The sequence below is a fragment of the Triticum urartu genome, chromosome 1 (genome assembly GCF_003073215.2).
Source record: "Triticum urartu cultivar G1812 chromosome 1, Tu2.1, whole genome shotgun sequence".
NCBI lineage: Eukaryota > Viridiplantae > Streptophyta > Magnoliopsida > Poales > Poaceae > Triticum > Triticum urartu.
Genome location: NC_053022.1, coordinates 8,937,064 through 8,963,202, shown reverse-complemented (window position 1 = coordinate 8,963,202; position 26,139 = coordinate 8,937,064). Strand labels below are relative to the sequence as shown.

Here is a 26,139-nt window from a genome sequence, read left to right as displayed (position 1 = left end):
CCTAGTGTGGGACTCCCGTCTAAGGGGATCGGGAGTCCGCAGACGCCTTCTCTGGTAACCCCGGTAGAGCCTTTGAGGGACTCTGTGCCAGGTGTTACTAGGGAGGAGGTTGTCGCGTTTGGCGGGATCCCGGACCCTATCGCCGAGGGGAGACGGATGAGTGCTCGCATCCTCGACATCCCTGAGGTGGATGATATGCAGCAGCGGTGCGCTATGAGGGCGGCCAAGCTTCAGGAGGCTGCCTTGTCTTCTGGTATGTCCATCAACCTATCTAATTCCTTATTGCATTTTTCTAATGAGGAGATTATAAATAATGCAAACCAATTAGGAGTTTCACTAGGTGCTACGGATAGTGAGATTACCAATTCGGTGAATGATTTATTAGATTTGGAGGCGGAACGTGCCTTAGAGACTATTCGTAATCTTGCAGCCGTTAAACCAATGAAGGATGAGGAGATTGATGCGTTAGGGGTCAGAGTGCTCGATAATCTGTGTGCGGATTTAGCACCCCCCAATCATGACTCTGATGAAGATGATGTACCCCTAGAGAATGATGATAGTAATATTTGTGAACCCGGTTATGAGGACCGGGCAATAGAGCCTAGTAAACCTAAGCGTAAGTGGAAACGGAAGATCTATCCCGATTCCGCAGTTCGTAGGAGTGCTAGGATTCGAATCACTAAAAAATTCCATGATGAATTATGAGAGGAATATTTTGGAATAGCAGAGGTCTGAAGGACTTGGCTAAAAGAAGATTCCTTGCCGAGGCAGCTTTAGAGCAGAGGTTAGATTTTGTTGCTCTATCGGAGACGGGTAGAGATAACTTTGCACCCCAGTTTCTCTCTTCTCTGGTGGGTGGTATTGATTTTGATTGGCATTGCCTCCCTCCGCGAGGAAGGTCGGGTGGTATCTTACTGGGTGTGAGATGTGACTCGCTTGAAGTCCGAAGTGTAGCAATGGGCGACTTCGCGGTGAAGTTTCGAGTCAGGTCTAGGATAGATGGTTTTAACTGGGCTTTGGTGGCGGTGTATGGTGCCGCACAGCCCGATCTTAAAGCGGAGTTTCTGGCGGACCTTGTTCGTATCTGTGGGTCAGAACAGCTTCCAATTTTAGTTGGAGGTGATTTCAATATCATCAGGAGGAGAGAGGAGAAGAACAATGATAACTTTGACGGCAGATGGTCGTTTATGTTCAATACCATTATTGAAAGCTTGGATCTGAGAGAGATAGAGCTTTCTGGTAGAAAGTTCACCTGGGCTAATGCTCTGCCACACCCAACCTATGAAAAACTTGATCGAGTTCTTGCGAGCGTGGAGTGGGAACAAAAGTTCCCTCTGGTGACGGTGCAAGCTCTTTCAAGGGGAATATCTGATCATACCCCATTGTTCGTGGACTCAGGTGAGCCGAACCATGTGGGTAACAAGAACACCTTCTCCTTCGAGGTGTCATGATTTGAACGTGAGGGGTTTTTGGACTTGATTGCCAGGGAATGGGATAGAGGTGTTGGAGGCAAGACTGCGTTAGAGCGTTGGAAGAATAAGATTAGGCATTTGAGGAGTTTCTTACGGGGCTGGGCTAAGCACCTCAGTGGTGTGTATAAGATGGAAAATGATAGACTCCTTGCTCTTATACAGGCCCTGGACATACAGGCCGAATCCACTATCTTAACGTCAACTGAGCTTCAGGCTAAAAATGAGGCGGAGAAGAGGTTGAAAGAACTGCTCCGCGAAGAAGAATTGAAGTGGGCTTTGCGTGCTAAAGTCCGCAAAGTGGTCCAAGGGGACGCGAATACTCAGTTCTTCCATTTGATAGCCAATGGCAAGCACAGAAAGAAGCGTATCTTTCAGCTTGAGCAAGACGAGGGTACTATTTTAGGCCAGGATAACCTAAAAATATATATTACCGACTATTATAAGCAGTTGTTTGGACCTCCGGAGGATAATTGTGTGTCCCTCGATGAGTCCAGGACTGAGGATGTGCCTCAGCTATCGGCTGCCGATAATGATATTCTGGTTGCCCCGTTCTCGGAGAAGGAGGTGTTTGATGCTATTGCACAGATGAAAAACAATAAGGCTCCCGGACCGGATGGATTCCCGGCAGAGTTCTATAAAAAGTGTTGGCACATTATTAAGGGGGATTTACTACCTATGTTCCATGATCTGTTCCCGGCAGAGTTCTATAAAATTTTTGGGACTATCACACTGCTTCCCAAGAAGACGGATGCGGTGAGAATTGAGCAATTCAGGCCGATCTGTCTCCTCAATGTTAGTTTCAAAATTTTCACCAAGGTCGGGACAAACAGACTCACACAGATTGCGCATTCTGTGGTGCAACAGTCTCAAACTGCTTTCATGCCGGACAGAAATATCCTTGAAGGGGTGGTCGTCCTGCATGAAACACTCCATGAAATCCATTCCAAAAAATTAGATGGAGTAATTTTTAAGGTGGATTTCGAGAAAGCGTACGATAAGGTCAAATGGCCATTCCTCCAACAGTCATTGCGTATGAAAGGTTTTGATGAAGCCTGGCGCCGACAGGTTGAATCATTTACGCAAAAAGGTAGTGTGGGAATTAAAATTAATGATGACATAGGTCATTACTTCCAGACACATAAAGGCCTAAGACAAGGAGATCCGATGTCCCCTATCTTGTTTAACATTGTGGTGGATGTAGCAATTTTGATAGGAAGGGCTAAGGAAAATGGTCAAGTAGGTGGATTGGTACCTCATCTAATTGATGGAGGTGTATCCATCCTTCAGTACGCTGATGATACAATCATCTTTATGGAGCATGACTTGGCCAAGGCAGAAATATGAAGCTGGTGTTATGCCTATTTGAACAATTGACCGGGTTAAAGATTAACTTTCATAAGAGTGAGCTGTTCTGCTTTGGTAGGGCCAAAGATGAACAGGAGGCTTATAGGCAATTGTTTGGGTGTGAGTTGGGAGAGTTACCCTTCTCTTACCTGGGGATTCCAATCCACCATCGTAGGCTGACTAACAGAGAGTGGAAGTGCATTGAGGATCGGTTTGAGAAAAAAATGAGTTGTTGGAAGGGTAAGCTCATGTCATACGGAGGCCGATTAATCCTGATTAACTCGGTGCTCACGAGTATGCCAATGTTTCTCCTATCGTTCTTTGAGGTCCCAGTTGGTGTTAGGAAGAGACTGGACTTCTATCGATCGCGTTTCTTTTGGCAGGGTGATGAGCTTAAAAGAAAATATCGGCTTGCTAAATGGGACATCATCTGTAGACCGAAAGACCAAGGGGGTCTAGGTATTGAGAATCTAGAAGTTAAGAATAAATGCCTTCTTAGCAAGTGGCTGTGGAAGCTCTCATTGGAGAATGATGCTATTGGGGCTCAAATCCTTCGCATCAAGTATCTCCAGACAAAAACTTTGTCCCAGGTTACTGTCAGGCCGACCGATTCGCCTTTCTGGAAAGGCTTGATGAAAGTCAAACAGTCGTTGTTTAATAGGACGAAGTTTGTTATTGGAAACGGCACGAGTACACGTTTCTGGGAGGATACTTGGCTTGGCGAGACACCCTTGGCCATCCAATATCCGTCTTTATACCGTATTGCTCAACGACGTGAGGTGTTCGTTGCATCGGTCTTTCAATCTATCCCCCTTAATATTCAGTTCCGACGAACGCTAGCGGGCAATCGTTGGGAAGAATGGCTCCATCTAGTTAGGAGACTAATGGAAGTCCAGCTTTCACAACAACCCGATGAATTACGCTGGAAACTGACTAAGTCTGGAGTATTTACGGTTAAATCAATGTATATTGATGTTATTAATTCAAACTCCATTCCTACGTCCAAGCATGTTTGGGATGTCAAAGTTCCTTTGAAAATAAAAGTGTTTATGTGGTTTGTCCATAAACAAGTTATTTTAACTAAGGACAACCTCATAAAGCGTAATTGGACAGGACCTACTAGGTGTAGTTTCTGTGATCGGGATGAGACTATCAAACATCTCTTTTTTGATTGCCCGTTAGCCAAGGTACTTTGGCAGACGGTCCACATTGCTTTTAGTATCAATCCACCGAATTCTGTTTATGCGTTATTTGGGACATGGCTTAATGGGATTGAGCCTAACTTAGCGAGACATATTCGGGTTGGTGTTTGTGCTTTGCTGTGGACTATCTGGACTTGCAGAAATGATTTGGTTTTTAACAGAATATCATGTATACATTTTTTGCAGGTCATATTCCGAACTACGGCACTGATCCGTTCGTGGTCGCTACTCACCCAGACGGAGGCCAGGGAGCATTTGGTTACTGGGTCTTTCCGCTCGGAGATGGTAGCTCGGAATATTTTCGACCGGTTTGGATGGCGGTCATGTAATAGAATAGGCATTTAGATTTCCTATCTATTTTTTTAGCCAGCCGGTTGTGGCGTCTTTTCTCAGCTAGTTGGTGTTTCTAGCCCCTATTGGCTCTGTGTGAGCTGTCTGTACTTTTTTATTATTTGTGAAGACCTTTGAAACCATATTAACACTACTTTATTTGGTTAATAAGATGGCCGTATGCATCTTTCTGATGCAGAGGCCGGAGAATCACCCCTTTTCCAAAAAAAAACCAAGGCGTGCGAGTACAGCACCTGCTTTTGTGCCGTCTGCATCCATGTGTGTACTATGTTTCACGCAGTTGAGGGATCGCACTGTCAGCCGTGACATTCCCTGGCGAAGTGGCGAGCGGACGCCATGTTTGCCCCGTCGCTTCACTCCGGGTCGACCAAGGCACACGGCCACGACGCCCGCCTCTGCATCACCTGTGTCCAATGTGTGTGCCAACGGTCTGCGCTGCCGAGGGATGCCTCCCTGTGCTCCTGCGTCCGTTGCTGCCATAGTGCCATCTGCCATGGTCTCTGTGCTCAGACTCAGATGCATCGAACCGGGGCCGGCCTGGGCGCCATCACGGGACGGGGAGCACCGCCGCGTGCTGCCGACCCGAGGGCAGCCCTTCGTGATGCCATCATGGTGCCGCCGGCTGCTTCAGTACAGGACTGTGTCGCTGACACACGTGTTTGCCATCGGCAGCGGCCAAGGTGAGCGCGGGCTGCGGAAGCGTGTGTTCGACGCGCGGGCGACTGAGTGAACGCCCAACGTGTAACCTTGGCTCCTGAGTATATGTACTTTTACGGGCTTGAAGCTATGTATCACTTGATTTTATCTTGTTGAAGTTTGCTTTATATATAAAACGGGGCGAAAGCCTTTTTCGATATTTGATCTTGTTGAATAAAGTTAGCCTGCTGCATGGCAACCGCGTGTCCTATTAGTTTACGCAGAGTTGTGATTGTCCAGCGTTTGTGTGCACTAGCAAAAGCTGATGTGACTACGTGCATGTGCATCTCCAAGGTGCTTTCAAGGGGTACGTACTGTATCAATTTTTCCCAGTTGTTATCGGCCTGGCTCTGTGTAGTTTATGTGTATATCAGTATATGGCTGATGCATGTTAAGGCACACTTTTAGTTAGTTTTATTCCCTCCTGAAGGGCAGGCGGGGATAACATATAGAGGTTATTTTATCTAATTCAAAAGTGACATATTTCCAACTTTGTTTAATGATGTCAAGACGTTGTTAAATTTGGAAGTTGGAACACCTTGGCTGATAGAGAAAAAGATGAGCTCAAATGTTGTTCCTCTGTTATCAAATTCATTCAATGCCAACCAGGTAGAATTGGGACCTAATGATGCTATAGCAACTGCAAACGGGGGGTGCAGGAGTTCACAATTATGGGACTACACCTCGGGATAGGAGATTTTGCTTTGTGTATTCTAGAAAGTGATTTTGCTGGAGAAGGAATGGTTATGTCAACATTTCAAAAGATGATTCAAATCCTAAAAGCAGAGCTACTTCTGTGGCGTTTCTTGCTTTAGCTACTGGCGGGGAAGATGATTCTAAAACAGGTGCTCCAGTGAAATATGTCATGTTCGTGTCTTCCATTTCAATATGTTTACAAGTTAATTTCTGAAGCCTGCAGTGTTTGGCTTCCGGCTACCATGGTTCACCTGAGCATGGTTCATTGATCACCTTACGGCATGCAGTACGTCCAACCATAAAAATGATGTCCAAACTAGCAATCAATCAAACAGTTGAAAAATGAATACATGTGTCTTCCTTTAATCATGTGTAATGTCAACACAAAGTATACACAAAAATCTGTATCATCTTATCACCGCTACAAATCCAGCGGACGGTTGAACAAGGACACTGTGAGTTGCCAAAGAATCAAATATATATCATGCAATATCACTATGCATCCAATTTATCTGTAATGCACCGACTCCTTTCATTCAATAAAGTTTTTCTTTTTGGAATATTTCAGCCTCCGTACCAACATAATTTTTCTGACATAAACCATAACATAAAAAAATAGTTAATACGCAAAAACTGAATAATAATAAAATGATTATAAGATACAATTTGATATCACCATACACATAATTTCTTTATTTTTATTGAATTTCTCACACAACGTATCAACAGACGCAGCGTGCCGCCGCTGTAATTGTTGGGAATAAAGTGCTTGGATTCAGATCTTAGGTATATACTTGTTGCAGTATTTGTGGCAAATGATGCCTAACCGCTTAACTATTTTCCTGCTGGTTCATAATTATGCACATCCACTTTATAATAAGGGCTAGGATATACATTGGACCAAAAAGATTTGCTTGGATTTTACGAAGTGTTGTCTAAATTTAGGAAGTATCCATTTCGATTAACAGTGTTGACGATGCTAAGTATTAGTTTATTCTTTGATATATTTTCCTTTCGTTCTTGATACAAATCAACATGACACTATTTGATTTACTATTTTAACAAATGTAACTTTGCATAGGAAATCTTACATGAAACATGACACGAACATCATTATGTAACATCACAAAATAATAGAATATATGGGAGGGCAAAGAGGGTAAATATGCTTGAATGAGAAATTTTACTTCTGTTTCAACTCACCTTTTTATTTATTGATAGAGCAACTGTGGTCAATTCTAAACTAAATGCATATCATATTGATGCCTCTTTTATTTGTTCAAAATCATTGTTGGATACACTGCTTCTAAGCACCCATAGGTCGCATGAAACAATTTGTAAAGGTTCTCTATCATTTTAACGCATGTGCCAATCCCGCGGGAGGATTCACAAGAAGGATATAAGCTACAAATAGATGTAATGTGTCCAGCGTTGCTTCAAAAAATTGCCAATGTGTAATTTCCATCTTGCAAGATGTAGCACTCATGCTGATAATAAATATATCTTTTCCAAATTGTTCATGTGCATGTCTTGCTTTTTTGTGACTCCAAACATATGCTCATAAAAGACTTATTTTTCATCACAAGAAATAAAAATAACATATACATATATACATATACATATACACATAACGTATCGACAGGGCGTGGCGTGCCGCCGCGTGGGCATTGCTAGTTTCCACTAGAAAGGGCAGCACCAGAAGTTCAAGAGGTAGTGTGGCTATCATGCTCACAAGGTTACCAACAAAGGTTCGAAGTGTGGCTAGCGTGTCAGAACACTGTATTGCTTCATGCACATGTCCATCACCATCACATCGGTGCCCATGGTGATGACGAATAACCAATTGGGACACTCGTTCTGAGAGTGCGACCTTAGTGATGCCTTGGCGACGAAGAGGCCCGTGATGAGCACCAGAAGTGACGCCCCCATCATGCACACCATACTGACGAGGTGGCCCTCATGTCAGAGACACTGGAAGGCAAGGCGGAGGTGAATCCAGAGTTCAGAGCAAGCCACGGCATATCCTTCAGCACGAAGAGGAAAACAATGGTGATTGAGGACGCCAACAATCTGTATGGACAGGACCTACTAGGTGTAATTTCTGTGATCGGGATGAAACTATCAAACACCTTTTTCTTGATTACCCGTTAGCCAAAGTTCTATGGCGGACCGTCCATATTGCATTTAATATTACTCCACTGAGTTCTGTTAGCACGTTATTTGGAACGTGGCTTAACGGGATAGAGCTCGAAATAGCGAGACACATATGCGTAGGAGTATGTGCTTTATTGTGGGCAGTCTGGAACTGCAGAAATGATTTGGTTTTTAACAGAACAACAAATATTTATTTTTTGCAGGTTATTTTCCGAGCCACTGCGTTGATCCGTGTGTGGTCGCTACTTACTCCGACGGAGGCCAGGGAGTGTTTGGTTACTGGATCTATCCGCTGGGAGATGGTAGCTCGGGATATCTTCAACCGGTTTGGATGGCGGTCATGTAATAGGATAGGCAATTAGTTTACCTACCTTTCTTATGCCAGACGGTTGTGGCTGGCTAGTTTGTTACTGGCCTTTGGCTCTTTGTGAGCTTTTCTTTATTTTTGTTTGAGACTTTAAGACCTTGTTGAACCTATTTGTTTATTTAATAAGTTGGCCGTATGCATCGTTCTGATGCAGAGGCCGGGGAGTCCCCCCTTTTCGAAAAAAAATCTGTATTTCTCAATGACTCTCGGAAAGGCGGATATGGTAGCCGTGAGCACCAAACACCGTACCAGAGCCCCATCATGAACACAATATAGAAATATAGACAAGGTAGCCAGTGAGACCAACAAGTGTGACCATCATGCTGAAGAAGTGGGCGAGAATCTCCTATTATAATTGGGGGTACACACCCGTATACTCCTATATACGCAGTATATAACAAACATAGTACTCCTCTGTGTGTGTGTGTACATGGGACCTTTCACCTTTGTGGAGACCTAGTCAAACAATCATATAGTGGCTAACATTTACTTGGTAATAACCCAACGCGTCATCCATCACAACATGGATAGACAAATACTTTGTGTTTTCTAATAGATGTCATGTTTTTTATTCAATACATGATGATTTGTAGAACTTGCGGCGATTTGGTCTCCTATGATTTTTGGAACCCTGAGTCCTGATACCGCTCCATGGTTAATGAGAGTGCACTGCATATGCTCTCTGAGACGGCGTGCCCTACTTTTTTGGTTAATTAACCATCCTACCTAGGATAGAATAATGTATGCTAGTAAGTACACCATATTGCACATAATTAACTTGGTAATGCCTGCATCAGTCCAGTCATGGTGTGTGTGGCAATTGGCCACATAACGTGTATATACCAGCTAATTAAGCTAAGTGGAGAATTGAAGTATGTCTCAAGTTCTCAACCGACATTCACGGTGACAAATCATATATTTTTCAAGGAGCAAAATCACTGAGGACGGCTAGTGTTGTTGGAAATGGTATATGTCTAGTTACACAGCAATATACCAGGCGCAACCCAAAAGTTAGCAAATCCACCGCAACATCATCAGCATAGAATGGCGACCAATACATTGGCTCTGTCCCGCACCCTGATTTTTTAGTGCTGAATCTTCTTTCTTTTTAGAAAATTGAGTCCTGACTGCTGGTAATAGATAAGAATAGAACAGTGTGGACAGAATCCTGGTAAAAGTTTTTGGGATAAAAGGGGCTAAGTTATATTGGTTAACAATCATAGCGTAGTGTGAAGGAATTCTTTGTTGGTCTACTCTCGTCTCGCCTATCACTAACGTATGTACTAGATGCTTCTGCAACTTGATGTTCTATCTATAACGGTATATATGGATCCCCAGTCTGCTGACGAGGTTTATCTTGATGGATTTGTGCAAATTGGTTTAGAAATTTGTGTGCCAAGGCGTGACTTGTGATGGTGCCAACAAGCATAGGTAGAGCAGATGATTGTGGCATTCTAGTATTTTTGAGCGATTTCTTCGCGAGATGCGGTGTTGCCATTCCTTTTTTCCTTTTAAGAAAAGGATGATTTTCTTTTGGGTGGTTGAATGAATGTAGAGAGAGAATTAACAGCTGGCCAGTGAGCACATATCAAGGAGTTGTAAAAAACTGTTGATACTGTAGAGTCTCTGCACCCTCCACCAGCCCCGCCGCTGTCTTTGCCGAGGGAGCTCTTTCCTGAGACATGCAAATCAGGTTCCTCACAACAACTTGGACCATGGTCTTCTTTCACTGCCCTGCCGCTGAGACCTTCTGTTCCGGCCTTTGCACCTGTGCGAACACCATGTCACTTGTCACGAGTGTTGGCTGCCCATGCCCATGTCCAAACCAGTCGTTGTTGTCTCTGCTACTGCAAAAAAAAAAATAGTCAACAAAGTAACTCACCACACCACACAGATGCACCATATAAGTACAACATATGGATGTCGACATGTGTGATGTAAGGTATTTTCCATTCAAACGTATATAAGTACAACGTCTAACAGCGCTGAAGTATTATTTTCCCTCGAGCATTTTCATGTTCCATCGTTGGATGCTATATCGTTCCAATTTCTCCCATCATTTTGGTCGGACTATAAGCGCTCTTATACATGTACAACATATATCAGTACCGTGCTAATCTTGGATCCAGATCGTAAAACGATGCTTAGCCATGTGCCTATGGATGTCGACATCTCCTCGAATGCCACAAGCTTCTCTCTCTAGTTTATTAGCGTAGTAAGCAGGATTATCGTCTCTCATTTGGCTCCTAAACTATGCTTAGAGTGAGTGGTACTTTTCGATAAAGGGCTCCAAGTGGGTGGTACTTGGTAACTGTGAAAACAATAGACCTGCCGCAGCATGTGATACGTAATTAATTAACTGGTGATCCGTTGTCCTTGTGTCGACATCATTGAGTGATTCCATGCGTGTTTTTCTTAACCCCACACAGCAAGCTCATCCATCGTTGAGTGAACAATTTCTGCATGATTAGAATAAATGTCTTCAGCAGCTAATTAAATGGGGATGGAATGTTACCAAATATCCATATATTTGCCTCCGGCAAAATACCTATAATGTTTTGAGGACCACGTCCATCACCATGTTCACTGGGGTTGCCTCCGGCTCCATCGCATCACCGAGCTCCTCCCTCATAAACTCCTCTTGCAACTCGCTACCGAACAACATGAGGAGGTCACTGTGTGGAGCAAGGCTAGGTTGTTGTCCAAGTGGTCGCCGGCTTCTACATCGTAAAACACCTCCTATGTCAGTGAGTGTATGTTTTTTCCGTTGTTCTTTGGCAACTCACATGCATTTAATTAGGTGGTTCAACTTAATGGTGGTGTACTACATCTTGGTCTACAGCATATCTTGTTAACTTTTTAAACAAAGTAAAAAAAAGAAACACGAGAAAATATAGTAGAGAACATGAAAATGAAAAGGAAAGCTACTAGGAGCAGCAATAGTACTAGCTAGTAGGAGCAGTAGTGGAGGTGTGCTAGCTCTTAGAAAAATGCCAACTGATTCATAAACTATTCCCTTGAGAGTCGCTTCTTTGAATATAAGTCTCCCATCTTCTGTCTCCTCCCTATGACAAAATCTCCTCTAGATCTCATCTCGCATCTATGGAAATGGAAGTCTCATATCCGGTCTTCTCCCTTTGAAAGCATGAGAAGTGATCCATCGTTCTAGTGTGGAAGAAATCATCTCAAGCTCTCACACTTGACTTACAGGTAATTACAAATGTTTCGTTCAAACGAGCCTCTCTAGTTTTTCTTTCCACAGGATCTTCTCCAGAGTTTATTTGCTCTAGTTGCCTTTGCAATCACCTTAGGTATAGTTGCACTGTGTGTTTCTTCTACTGATCGAAAACTGCAAGCAGACGGAGGAGGTGTAAGATTTGACTACTTGTGTACAGATTGGATGACTTTTTTTTGCGGGACGAGATTTGAGGACCTCCTAAACACATGAGAGCCTTGGTCTGATGGGTTTAAGTTCAAACCAGTGTACACCGATCTCTCACTCATTGGAGTGCTGCTTCCGCGCTCCGGCTGCCCCGCTAAGATAACTTAGGCTTCTCTCTCCGCCGTGCTTGTGCTGGCCGCCACCACGAGGAACGTGGTGCCATCTCCCACGCCGCCGGGTGAATCCTATGTCCTGCCTGCTCGCGCCACCAATAGCGGCGGCCTCCACTGGCCACGGAAATGACACACTGGAGGGTAGTTTAGATCTGTATCTTTTTTATTTCAAACCTTTTTTTCCATGTGACAAAATCCATGTTCAAAGTTGCTTTGCTTCCTTCTAGGAGCTGATTCAGTGAGGATCTTGCCATGATCTAACATAGGGCAAACCGGAAAGCTAACACTGACTTTCACTCCTGTATTGCTAGCTTCATTTAGAGTCTTTCTTTGTGCCTTTTCTTTATTTTCCTCATGCACACAGATATAAATATCCAATCGTCGAAACCTGGCATTATGTTGATTTGACACTTGAGTTTAGTCAAAATATGTGATGAACTAGGTTCAGATTTGTTCGGATCTAGTTGATTCAAACGTGTGCAAAAATATTGTGGCTGAAAGTTACACTTTCTCCATGTTGAAAACTGTGGTTTGGGGGTTGAAATCTTCAAAATCTGGATTGCAACCTTCTCATTTGGAAATCACAATTTTCTTTTTTTTAATAGAGAAAAAGGAATTGGAGGAAGAAGCTGCCGGAGCTAGAGGTAGGAATCACATTGCATCACCAGGTTGATCATCAACCAAAACATCATATAGCTCTTTGGATCCGGCAAGGCGAGTAACATGGAGGTCATGACTGGGGCTATGAGCACCCTCCTACCCATCCTCGGCAACCTTCTCAAGGAGGAGTACAACCTGCAGAAGAACACCAGGGGTGAGATCAAGTTCCTCAAAGCAGAGCTGGAGAGCATGGAGGCTGCCCTCATCAAGGTTTCAGAGGCACCGCTGGACCAGCCACCTGACAAACAGGTCAAGCTGTGGGCGAGGGATGTCAGGGATCTGTCCTATGAGATTGAAGACAACGTTGACAAATTCTTGGCATGCCTTGAATGTCAGCAGCAAAAGAGGCCACACAGCTTCATGGGTTTCATTCATAGAAGCATCAACATACTTACAAAGGGCAAGGTCCGACACAATATAGGCATGGATTTCAAAGACATCAAGAGGCGCATCAAGGAGGTCAGTGAGAGGCGTGATAGGTACAAGGTTGATAGCGTTGTGCCCAAGTCCACTAGCACAAGTACTGATACACTTCGCCAGTTAGCCTTGTTCAAAAAGGCGACAGAGCTTATTGGCACCGAAGAGAAGAGCCTTGACATAGTCAAGATGCTAATGGAGGGAGACGAGGTTTTCAAGAAACAGCCCAAGATGATCTCTATTGTTGGCTTTGGAGGCTTAGGGAAGACAACTCTTGCTAACGTGGTATATGAGAAGCTTCGTGGGGACTTTGATTGTGGAGCTTTTGTTTCTGTGTCTCTTAATCCTGACATGAAGAAGCTTTTCAAGAGTTTGCTCCATCAACTTGACAAGGGCAACTACAAGAACATCATGGACGAGTCAGCGTGGAGTGAAACACAACTCATTAGTGAGATAAGAGATTTCCTTCGAGACAAGAGGTATGTACATTGGTGCCCCTGCCATTGATATTTTATCTAGGAGTTCATGTTATTAGCTCTGGAGTTCATGTAGGCAAGTTTTCCTACAGTTTGATCTATCATTACATTTTTTTTCATCTTTTTCCTGTTATTTAGATTTGATGAGAGTGTTAAGAGAATACTCCTGTCCGAAAACAACATTTGTTATACCATTACTAGAATATATATATATATATATATATATATATATATATATATATATATATATATATATATATATATATATATATATATATATATATATATATATATATATATATATATATATATATATATATATCTAACAAGAATGAAAGAATGAATAGATCATGAAAAGTAAAGTCTATTTAGTTCTTAAATTATTCTAGAAAGAAAAAAGGTCAAATAAGCTTTGAGGTTATATAAAGAAATACGCTCATTTTGCGTTTAAAACTCTGAAGTAAAATAATTAATTAACTTTGAAGCTAAAAATTCTAATATTGAAATTCTGTAGTAAAATAATTAATTAATTGCTATATCATGTACTTGCTTATATGTTCGTATCTTTCTTTATTCTTCTGGATCTTCTTTTGGTTTAGAGGCTTTTCTCTACAATAATTAGATGTAGTTTGAATATTGGTAACATTATTAACGTCAGCTCATAACACTAAGGATGTATTGACACTGCTAACCACACACCTCAAATGCTATTCTAATATAAAATTAGACTACACCTCCCTTGTATTAGGAACATCCACGACGGGAAATTGAATATCATAATACTATCACAAGTATATATCTAAACTAGTGCACGGATGTCATGAGGTGGCATTTAGACATCCAGGGGAGGTCCCGGCATGGTGCTCGATGGCTCCTCTAGCCCCTTATCTGTTATCTTTATTAAGTTTCAAATTATCTCAACTGTCTTTATTGGTCAACCATATCGGGTCTCTAATTTGGACAAACATATAATCCAAATTGTTCACTTGGAGGAGATGAACAGAACTACCAAGTCTGGTCGTTAAACAAAGATTAGATTTTAAATTAGGTTTCGATTTGCAGATTCCTACTCAAGAACCATCCCTTAATCCTGCAAATTAGGATCAGGTTATTTATGGTATGTCACAACCATACTTGATGAGTCATGTCCTGATTATTCATTGCTGCAATATTTCACTTAGGTATAGCTGAAGAGTGCTCAAAGCACATACCCTAGTTTTTACTAATATATGGCCTTTTGGTATTCCCTCACAGGTACTTCATTCTCATTGATGACATATGGGATAAATCTGTGTGGAATAATATTAGATGTGCTCTGATTGAGAATGAATGTGGTAGTAGAGTAATTGCAACAACTCGCATTCTAGATGTTGCCAAAGAAGTTGGTGGTGTTTATGAGCTTAAACCTCTTTCTACTAGTGACTCAAGAAAGTTATTCTACCAAAGAATATTTGGAACTGAGGACAAGTGCCCTCATATTCAGTTGGCTGAAGTAAGTGAGAACATTTTGCAGAAATGTGGTGGAGTACCATTGGCTATCATTACACTGGCTAGTATGTTGGCTAGTAAAAAGGAACATGAAAATACATATACGTATTGGTCCAAGGTGTACCAATCTATGGGTTCTGGGCTTGGAAATAATCCCGACCTGATGGACATGAGGAGGATACTATATGTCAGTTACTATGACCTGCCTCCAAATCTGAAGACTTGTTTACTGTATCTCAGTTTGTATCCAGAGGATTATCATATTAAAACCAAAGAGTTGATATGGAAATGGATAGGTGAAGGATTCATTCATGAAGAGCAGGGGAAGAGCTTGTATGCAGTAGGCGAGGATTACATTGCTGAGCTCATTAACAAAAGCTTGGTCCAACCAATGGATATCAATATTGCTAATAAGGCGAGCTCTGTCCGTGTACACGACATGGTGCTTGACCTTATCACTTCCTTGTCAAATGAGGAGAACTTTCTCGCAACATTGGGTGGTCAGCAGACCAGGTCGCTAGCAAGTAAGATCCGTCGACTGTCTCTCCAAACCTGCAATGAAGAGGATGTCCAGCCAATGCCAACCATGAGCAGCTTGTCCCATGTGAGATCACTTACTGTGTTCAGTAAAGACCTCAGTTTGTTGTCCGCACTTTCAGGTTTTCTTGTCATACGTGCATTGGATTTAAGTGGTTGTAGCGAAGTGGGTAATCATCATTTGAAGGATATTTGCAAGTTATTTCACCTGAGGTATCTGAGTTTAAAATGGACACCTATCACTGAGATCCCGAAAGAGATCGGCAACCTACAGCTTCTGCAAGTGCTAGACATAAGGTGCTACGGATTGGAAAAATTGCCATCAACCCTTGTTCAGCTAAGACAACTGGTGTTTATTGACATGGGTACAAGGCAAGTCTCTCCATTGCTTCTAAAATCAATGTCCACCTTGCCCTCCCTCTCTTCCCTTGCAATTGGATTAAGAGAACTGAGAAAGGAAGACCTCCAAATACTTGGGAGCATGCCGTCTCTGCGTGACCTCTCTCTTTTTGTAATGTATTGGGGAAAAGTCACAGATAAAAGGCTAGTCATTGACAATGGTTGTCCCTTCCGGTCTCTGAAAAGGTTCAGTATAAATATTATAGAAGCCACTAGTTTTATGTTTGCACAAGGAACCTTGCAAAAGCTCCAAATCCTGGAGTTAGAATTTTATATTTGGAAAAAAGACCAATTTGGTGATTATCAGTTTGGGCTGGAGAACCTCTCTTCGCTTGAGCATGTCTATGCGGTTGTTCGTGGTTATGTTAGTGAGGGTGAGCTGATCGGTGCACTTGAGAAAATGCTTGATATTAATCCCAACAAGCCCACACTGACACCGAAGGTAACTCCACGCTGATTCACCTTTGTTCACAGTAACTTAATTATTGTTACTTGTCTGCTCTTTACTATTTGTATATTGATTCTTTCTCCATTCTGGTATTTGGCGCTTCAAGTACTAGTTCAGTCCATGCAGCTTCATAGGCTAGTGAATTAATGCGGCCGCACAGCCAACGCGTGAGCTGTGAGGTGCGGTGTGCCGTGTGCCGCTGGGTGCGGAACCGTGCGTGCTGTGTGTGTGTGCGCGTGCGCGATCCAACCCCTCTCCACACAGTCGCCACCACCAGAGCCGCCCCCCGACGACCACGAATCCGTCCGTCACCGGTGACTGGCGAACGGCGATGCTGGAGGAAAGAAAGCAACGCGAAGGCGAGCGATAGGCACATGCGGGGTCGCGTGCGCCCCACCTTGACGTCCAGAGTGTTGGAATTAACCACGATAATTAGACTGTGTCCGGGCTCGGACTAGTACAATCATCAAATAGGATTCGTATAGGACTAGTATAGCTGCTCCGGCTGCTTTATATAGCTATATGTAACCTACCTCTGTAATTGCAAAACAGATCAATACAAAGCAATCAAACGGGAGCGACACGGTCCCGTGGCCATAATATCGCGTGCGTATTCGTGTGTCTCCGCGAGTTGTGCTAGTTACGATCGAAGGCGCCGGCGGCTGGTTGTTTGGTTTGGGCATGTGCTAGTTACCTAGCTACGTACGCGAGGAATCCATCCACCAGCTAGTCTGCCTGCTTGCTCCTTGTGTACGTACGCATCATCTGACGGACAATTGGCTAGCTAGTGTCGCTAGCGGCTGCTGCGTACGAAGTCGTCTTGACGGAAAGTACTCGTCGAGTCGGGCCTGTAGCCAACACAGAGCGCCCAAGCGCAGCCCTTGCCCGTCCTTTGGGAGGCCAACGTCCGCTATGCGCCACAAAACATTGTCCAGTAGCCTCGATTCGTCTCTAGGTGCTCTAGGGTGGAAAAGAATCGACCGGGGAGGCTCTATATCGCCTACACAGTGACCCCCTTCTCTGCCTCCGGCTAGTCACTCACCGCCGCCATGTGATCTCCTGCTCTGGCACATCCCGGCTTCCTCCATCAACCTCCTAGGCTTTCCACAGCCGTAACGAAGCTTCTGCTGCTGTACCTTTGAAGCTCCGTGACCCCGAGCACACACCGCCTGGTATCCCCCTGGCCCCCCCCCCCCCCCCTCTCTCCCGAGCTTCCCCATGACCTGTAGTTCCGCCTCACCTACCCAGAGTTTTGGGTTTCGTTTTGTGATTTTTACCGATCTGCAGCGAAACGGGCGAAATTCGTTTTTTCGGAAACTAGCACGGTGGCCCTCGCAAATGTGAGGGCATCATATTTAGTATATAGAATGGGCTAAGTACTTCTTTCTATATTTGTATACAATCTTTTTCTTGTTTTTACTACTTCACTACAAAACAGACGGTGTTGTAGTCATCAAAATATTCCTTAAGGTGCACGTTTAATCTTCATTTTTATATGATTATGTTGGTAATAAGATTAGAAAGGTGTAACAAAACATTTTTAACAAATAAATCTCATGATATTGATTTCATTTTCTCACAACATATTTCTATATATAGTTAGGCTTTGAGTTATGCTGACACTTCGCAAACAAACAAACAATCTGCAAATCCATTAGATCAATTATTATATGCTCGCTAACGCAGATATATAGATCCATGGACGTACCGAGCAATCCATTTTGTATGTTCCTACCCTCTTTGCAAAAAGTAGGCTTGGATGGACATTCTCATTTGCATAAATAATTGAATCTATCTATCTGAAAGAAAATAAAAAAATAAATAAACAATCACGACACCATCAAGCCTTCGGTTCTAGCAATTAGTACTTCTATCGATACTCGTCCATTAGCAGGGTCATGGTGACTTCTATACATTCCTGATACTAACTTGTACAAAGCATCACATGGCATGAGAATAGTCTATGATTTTAGCAATAAGGGGCCAAATCATACATTGATTCGTTGAATCATATAACATTTGTGCGCATGGTCAGGACTTGCAGTATGGTCATAAGATCGCAGTAAATTAATCACTGTGACATTATGTGTTATCTACACCTGATGTTTAATTAATACATATAATTAAATTTCATATGTGAGTTAGCATATACTTTTGTTGTGATGTTGGGTCATTATTTTATGACAACGTCCAAATTGTGAGTCAACGGTAGCAATGAAGTCCTTTGGAATAGAATAGTAAAATAAATTTCTTTATCGAGCGAGTGAAAGTATTTTTCCATCTTATACTTCTTTCTTTTCAAAATACATGAAATTCCCCTCTATTCTAAAGTATGTGATATTTCTTTGTTTCCCCTCATTTACTTTGGTTTTCCAGAAATACGTGAAATTTTCATCTGTTTTGAAATATCTGAGTTCTTTTATATGGATAATCTCAAACATGCAAATTTTTTCTATTGTATTTATTGAGTTTGTTTCGAAAACAGACGAATAGAAAGAAAACTATATTTTTCAGATCAATGTAATGATAACTCAACATGTTTAAATAGTATAGATTTTGCACACATCAATATTCAGAGTATCATCGCAAGATTTCGAGAATGTCATTTATTTTGAAACACTAACAGCACTATTATTAAGCATTTTCTTTTAAGTCATGTAACACATAACTACAGCGCCAAGGGCGACATAGTTTTGGCATCTTAACAAATAGTTGATTTCAATAGACGTTTGAAAATATATCTCTTATATTTAATAGATAAGAAACCATAGAGCGCCAGCAATGTGTGTTTAAGTATATCAAGAAAGGAATGAAGACTCAAGGTCAATTGCTATTTTTCCATCCGGTTACACTAAAATAGCTTTTGGTTTAAAACAGTCAAACTGATTGTTATCTATAGAAATAATTTTATGTGTTTATACTCCTACATTAAATCAAATTTGTTAATAAATTTCTAATGGTTGAATATTTACAATTTTTAAACTTTATATGAAAAAAGGAATTAAATTATATCTAAAAGTAATTGTAAGCGAGCACACGTCAAGTTACCAGAGATCGCTCTTTCCGGCATTAACTCGCAATTATAGTTATAGTGGGGAGTTTATAAGTTTCACCTTGTGACATCACACAAGGCGTATTTAAATCAGGTGGAACATTTATATTTTTTGTAGTCAAACTAATAACTAGGATCCCACATAAAGAACTTTTCGATCCCGGTTGCATTTTTTCATGTGGTGACTGTTGAAAGCCACCCCATGGAGCTACTCATCATCATGACTTTTTCATGGACATACTTACATGGAGCCTCAAATGGTAGCCTGCATGTGTCAGGAGGTGATGTAGCCAATAACATGTTCAATGATCATAGCACTCTATAACTTCAAGTGACCTCAAAGCGGCTTTTGGTTTTACGGAGGAAATTTTTAGGACGGCGTGACGTGGCTATCGTGCGACTGTTTCAATGCGTTTCGAGGATGTCCATGATGATGTCATTCTTTCATTGCAACGTGCAACACAGTGGCTGGTAACCAAAATCCAATGATACAAAAGCGGTCGCGCTGGAAGACTCCATAGCGAACGTGCTCTCTCTATGATTACTCTTTTTTTAGTTGCTCTAGAATTACTACTTTTTGTTGGTGTTTTTGTCATATAGTTTTATCTATATCTTTGTTATATCTTAATTTTTTATATTTATTTTAATAATCAATAAAAAAATACAATATGATATACACATTTTTTCCATGGATAGCTGAAAACATACTTGAAATTGAAATGAACGTTTTATATTATATATGTTTTTTGTTTGTATACAAATCACTTCCTCATACATGTTGTAGTTAGTATGTCGTATTTCCACGTAACCTGCTAGTATAGGTCACCGCTAAAAAGCCATGCTAGACTTTTAATTACCGATACCCAGGCGTGATCTCTTTTGTTGTTGTTCAAAGAGCGCTCATTGGTTAAAGAAAAAGCAGTCCTTGTTTTCTTTTTCTTGTTTCTAATTAAATATACATGACTTTCTTAAAATTAACTGTACGTGACAAGTTTGATCTGTTTGTACATAACAATATTAGTATGTAACATTTACATCTTTAAATCTGAGCCGTTAATATCTAAACTTAATGGGTGAGATAATTTATTCTAACCAGTATTGGAATTGAGGGGGATAAAGATTAAACGTTGTGTTTAGTTGAGGGTTGTAAAAGTGGACTTTTCTCATTTTATATATATTTTGTTTAGTCTTACTCATTGCCTTTTTATTTGTTACTCTCTCTATTCCATAATTCCTATAAATTTGAAGTAAAACCACGACAGGAGTTATGGAACAGAGGGAATAATAATATACCCTCTCCATCCCATAATGTAAGAAGTTTTTCGACAAACGTCTTACATTATGGGACGGAGGGAGTACTTTATAATAATTTATTTATGCAAGTTGTACTGGTGTACATTCATATCTCATAATCTTTTTGGATCATTTTGTCAATTTATTTATCAGTATGGAGCGAGGGAAAATGAGCATTCTGGATAATAGAATTCAGTCAAATCTGAAAATATATACACACACGAAAACACTAGAAATGTTTCCTGCTGATATTTCCACTTTATTCCACAGATGTTTGGCGGGTTTGTAGGAACTGACTGGCAGGAGGAATTTATGCTGGGAAAGGGTATGCCACCAAATCCTCTCAAGGAATTGCATTCAGTTTAAGCGAATAATTGTATCTATTATTTCGTAATTTTGATAAGAGTGGTACATATATAGTAAATTTCTGCTTAAGATGCCATAAATAATTGGTTGTAAAATGTTGTAGAAAATATCGCAAATTTCCATACAAAATGGTGTAATACTAGGGGTTTGTAGATTACGTTATTCTACTCATAGCGTGGCTGTTGGGATGAATTATTAGAGAATTCAAAATGATTATTCATGAGAACTTTGATATTTCTGACAAATTTCAGAAACAGTAGAGATAAACTAGACAATGAAAGATGCATCTTAATTAGTTTGTATGGGAGCTATCTAATGCGTTGTTTGGTGGGTGCAGCTTTTGAAGTGCTGTTCATAGAGGAATAACCAGAGCAGAGGTGCTGCCCAGGAAACGATGCTGGCGCCTTGGCTCTCTTTGTCTGAAGATCTTCCCATGAGGATCAGCTGGTTTCATCCGGCAGCTCTGCTTCTGACTCCATGAGGCGTGTGTTCACGCTCTGCTTGCTCCAGTTGCTAGTTGCTCATCTTCAACAGCAAGACCCTACAAAACCGTTGCCTGGTCAAATAAGAAATGAAACCTTGTAATAGTGTGCCTTTTGTCCCTGAAGGAAGGCAAAGCCAGTCCATCGACAATTGTTCATCAGCACACCCTGATGGATGGAGTTGGAGTGTCAATGATCACAAATGGCAACATTAAATGACTTTGCTGGATAATCTGAAACCTTGTAACATGATTGGGTTCTCATGCTTATTTTGGTTGATTTATAAACATTCCCATAGTAGTCGCTTGATTTCAGTCTATTAACTAGCCTGAGGCCCTAGCAAAATCAGGCCACAAGTTATCAAAAGGCCTGCACTAGTGTTTTAATCAGATTGACAAAATGTGGTCTGGGCATGGCAGTCTTCTGCTATAGTGAATCTGTTTATATTCTAGCTTCTGCAGCCACAGTTACTGCATGCAGTTTCTGTGGACTAGCACAAAGACCATGACAAGTGACGAATATGGCTTTGGCAAGGTGTTGTGTTGGCAATTCTAGAGAGACGAGCCCAACAGTAAATCATAGGAGTATCTTCCTATGGCCAGATGTGTAAAATTCAGATGAGAACATTCTAGTAGCTGCTGCTATAGTTACCTTTTGGCATGCATTTTGTTTGGTTCAACACACAAAATGCATGCAGTTGAACCAAACAAAATGCATGCAGAAGATATAGTTCCCTTTCTGCGCAAGAATCTTTCATTCCGTAGTTTCATTGGAGGTTTAAATGGCTTTGGAGTAGCTATACAAGGAAACGCAAGCAACATTCTGGCTTCGCACGGGCGCACGCACCACAGCTGCAAAGTTTGCTGAAGAAATAACACTGCCAGTGTTAACTGACGAAACTGAACTAACTGAGGACACCGTCGAGACCGAACCTTGATGGGCTTAAACACTAGGCAGATTCAACCTATATTTTCGCTGAGAATAAAATGCATGTAAACTCTGTAGTCAAGCAATTGTATGACAGCCAAAGCAAAGGAAAATGCGTGTAAACTGTGTAAGTAGAAGATGATAAATGAACATTTTGACCCTGCTTGTATCAATTGTTCTGCTACTGTGTTCAATACTCCGTATGAGGTAATAAGTTTTGAATAGTAGGCCATGACAAATAAAGGCCGAAGCGTTACCACCCAGCAAACACTACAGCGCGATGAGGTAGCGTGCTATTGAGAATTATAATATTAACACATACCAAACCAAATCCTAAGAACGGACAGTGCATCACCCAATGGTCCAATACTACTACCATATCATCAGGAAGAACCAAAGAATATGTCGTCTTATTACTAGTCAGTAGTCACCACCACCCTTGACTAGCAGAACACTAGTCTCACATCAAGATTCAGAGTTTGGACGGCAACTCCAGCATTGAATTGCTGTTGCTTGACATGCCCGGGAAGCAGGTTGACACATGCAGGTTATCAACGTTTTTTGATCCAAAGGGGTTTCCCCCCTCCCCATTTTATTAGAAAAACGGGGCACAGTGGTTATCAACATATCAACTTGACATGGTTGACACATGCTAGTCTGCTATGTAGCTGTGAAGTTTAGTATGAGTAGTACTGACCTGTAATCTATATCGAGCTAGAAGAAATCACGGCAGAAATAAAAGGAAGCGTCATATAAAATATATATACCCACGTCCACTGAGTGATGATCAGCTCTTCACAAAATTCAGCAAGTAAAACAGTGTGGTCTGCTGTAAACATACTCTGCTACCTAGGTACAAGTGTCAATCAGGCCTAACCCAAAAACGCACATAAACACATGAGCGTCCGTCATCTAGTCTCTACTGTCTGTACTGAAGTATTATGAACAAATCGATCCAGTTTACAAATTTAAAAAGTTAAATCCGGCTGATATGTCACACGAGTAATGGAAGTAGTGTCCAGCAGAGCATATACAAAATACTATTTCACAGAGCTGCTAGCTAGCTCGTCTAGTATGTAGTACTGACATGCAATCTATATGGAGTTAGAAGAGATGAGGGCATAAAGAAAAGGAAACACTACTGGAATTCTGGCTACGCCGAGTGCCACGGACACTCGGCAAAGGCCCGAAAACCGCCGGCAAAGCCTTTGCCGAGTGTCACCCTCGGCGAAAGCCACCCGGCGTACACCTTTTCGGCAAACAGGATTTTGCCGAGAGCCAGAATACGGGCACTCCGCAAAGACTTTGCCGAGAGCCAAACAGTACCACTCGGAAAAATAAAGTAGCTAACGGATAGCAGACGGTGCCGGCGGTTCCTGACACGTGGGACCAGGGGAACAGGCCGAGGGGCTTCTTTGCCGAGTGCCACTCTCGGCAAAGAGAGCCAGTAGGTGGCTGACACGTGTCATCCCCTGACATGCGGGACCAGGCGAACAGGCCGAGGGCCATCTTTGCCGAGAGCAACTCTCGGCAAAGCCATCCAGTAGGTGGCTGACACGTGTCAGCTCTTGACATGTGGGACCAAGCAAACATGCCGAGGGCCATCTTTGCCGAGAGGCACTCTCGCCAAAGCCACCCAGTAGCTAGGTGGCTGACAAGTGTCAGCTCCTGACATGTGGGACCAGGCGAACATGTCGAGGGCCATCATTGCCGAGAGCCACTCTCGGCAAAGCCACCCAGTAGGTGGCTGACACGTGTCAGCTCCTGACATGTGGGACCAGGCGAACATGCCGAGGGCCATCTTTGCCGAGAGCCACTCTCGGCAAAGCCGCCCAGTAGGTGGCTGACACATTCAGCTCCTGACATGTGGGACCAGACGAACATGCCGAGGGCCATCTTTGCCGAGAGCCACTCTCGGCAAAGCCACCCAGTAGGTGGCTGACACATGTCAGCTCCTGACATGTGGGACCAGGCGAACATGCCGAGGGCCATCTTTGCCGAGAGCCACTCTCGGCAAAGAGAACCACCCAGTAGGTGGCTGACACGTGTCAGCTCCTGACATGTGGGACTAGGCGAACATGCCGAGGACCATCTTTGCCGAGAGACACTCTCGGCAAAGCCACCCAGTAGGTGGCTGACACGTGTCAGCTCCTGACATGTGGGACCAGGCGAACATGCCGAGGGCCATCTTTGCCGAGAGCCAGTCTCGGCAAAGAGAACCACCCAGTAGGTGGCTGACACGTGTCAGCTCCTGACATGTGGGACCAGGCGAACATGCCGAGGGCCATATTTGCCGAGAGCCATTCTCGGCAAAGCCACCCAGTAGGTGGCTGACACGTGTCAGCTCCTGACATGTGGGACCAGGCGAACAGGCCGAGGGCCAACTTTGCCGAGAGCCACTCTCGGCAAAGAGAACTACTAGGAGGCTTACACGTGTCACCTCCTGACATGTGGGACCACAAGAGCAGGCCGAGGGCCAACTTTGCCGAGAGCCACCCTCGGCAATCCTTTTCCCTTTATCGAGAGCCCTCTCGGTAAAGTTGTCAGGGGCGCCACAGGTTATTATCCTTTACCGAGAGGCCTCTCGGTAACGGTGTCAGGTTCTACTGGTTGGTACATGTTTACCGAGAGGCCTCTCGGTAAAGGGTGCATTCTGGTCCAGTTTCACAGTCATTACCGAGAGCCACCCTAGGTAATGGTGTGCCCAGGAGCCTTTTTTTCCTGTTTCTGTTTCTTTCCTGCAGCGAAACATATACAGCAGCAGCATATAGTTCATCACACATAGAACATGTCACATATCACTACTAGGGAAAACCCTAGCAGTAGCGCTGGTTTTGTGCTCACTAGTAGCGCGGGTAGACGCTCTACTAATAAGCACTACAAGAAATATGTCAACTTGTGACCACCACTATTGGTCACTGAAAGGTCACAAATTTCCGTTTGCGACCTTTTTATGACCAAAAACAGAAGGTCAAAAGCTGGCGGTCATAAACTGACTATAGCGACCTTTCTTCTGGAATGGTCGAAGACGTTTACGACCAAAATATGTCCACTATGGCGTTTTGGTCACTAGCAACCTCCCCATGCCACGTAGGCATCCAGCGTGGCAAGCTGATGTGGCACAAGATTCAGCCCGGTCCAATTCAGTTTTCTACATGGGCCTAGCCCATTAATTCAGCCTTTCTATATTTTTTTCTGTCAATTTTTGGTCGACTTCATGGGCCTGGCCCAACATTGCAGCCTTTTTTATTGTTGGGCCTTGGCCTTTTCGTCTAAATAATTATAATTTCCTTTTTTTATTAAATGGGTCCACCAGTCAGATGGGTCCCAGTTGTCAGGTTTGCGTCTGGTAAGTGAGTCCCATCTATCAGGCTCATATTCTTCATATTTCAACTAGTATTTAACTTGGCAGACAAAAGCACACATGATACTTCAAATAAGAGCAACCAGATCACACGTTGCCAATACATATGACCATGTGTAATACAGTACTTTACAAGATCTACATGTGTAACGAGCTCTACAAGTGTGATACAATACTGCTTTACAAGAAAATGACGACATGCCGGACTCGCTGGACAACCATAGTCAAGGTTGGGAACAAACAAAACGGCAACATGGCTTCCTCTGTCAGGGCTGCCGGTGCTGCTCCTTCCTCGCCGCCGCCGCACAGGTGAATTTCCTGCACAAGTGAAATTGGACTGAATCTGTAAACTTGTTTATACTCCTGGACTGTGTTTGGAATGAATTTGGAGTA

The 26,139-nt window shown here is 42.7% G+C and overlaps 1 protein-coding gene across 1 annotated transcript; it reads left to right on the top strand.

The window, feature by feature from the left end:
• The first annotated feature begins 11,330 nt into the window (after positions 1–11,330).
• LOC125542062 (disease resistance protein Pik-2-like) lies at positions 11,331–21,769 on the top strand. The gene is made up of 5 exons (XM_048705139.1): positions 11,331–11,492; positions 12,443–13,393; positions 14,645–16,256; positions 20,878–20,932; positions 21,311–21,769. Exons 2-5 carry the CDS (start codon positions 12,561–12,563, stop codon positions 21,337–21,339), a joined length of 2,529 nt encoding a protein of 842 aa, XP_048561096.1. The 5' UTR covers positions 11,331–11,492; positions 12,443–12,560; the 3' UTR covers positions 21,340–21,769.
• Positions 21,770–26,139: the final 4,370 nt, after the last annotated feature.

Excerpts from the sequence above, each read along its gene's own strand:
- LOC125542062 (XM_048705139.1), top strand. The coding sequence starts at position 12,561 with ATGGAGGTCATGACTGGGGCTATGAGCACCCTCCTACCCATCCTCGGC. Across the intron at positions 13,394-14,644 it reads GATTTCCTTCGAGACAAGAG|GTACTTCATTCTCATTGATG; the intron begins GTATGTACATTG and ends ATTCCCTCACAG. Across the intron at positions 20,933-21,310 it reads GGAATTTATGCTGGGAAAGG|CTTTTGAAGTGCTGTTCATA; the intron begins GTATGCCACCAA and ends TGGTGGGTGCAG.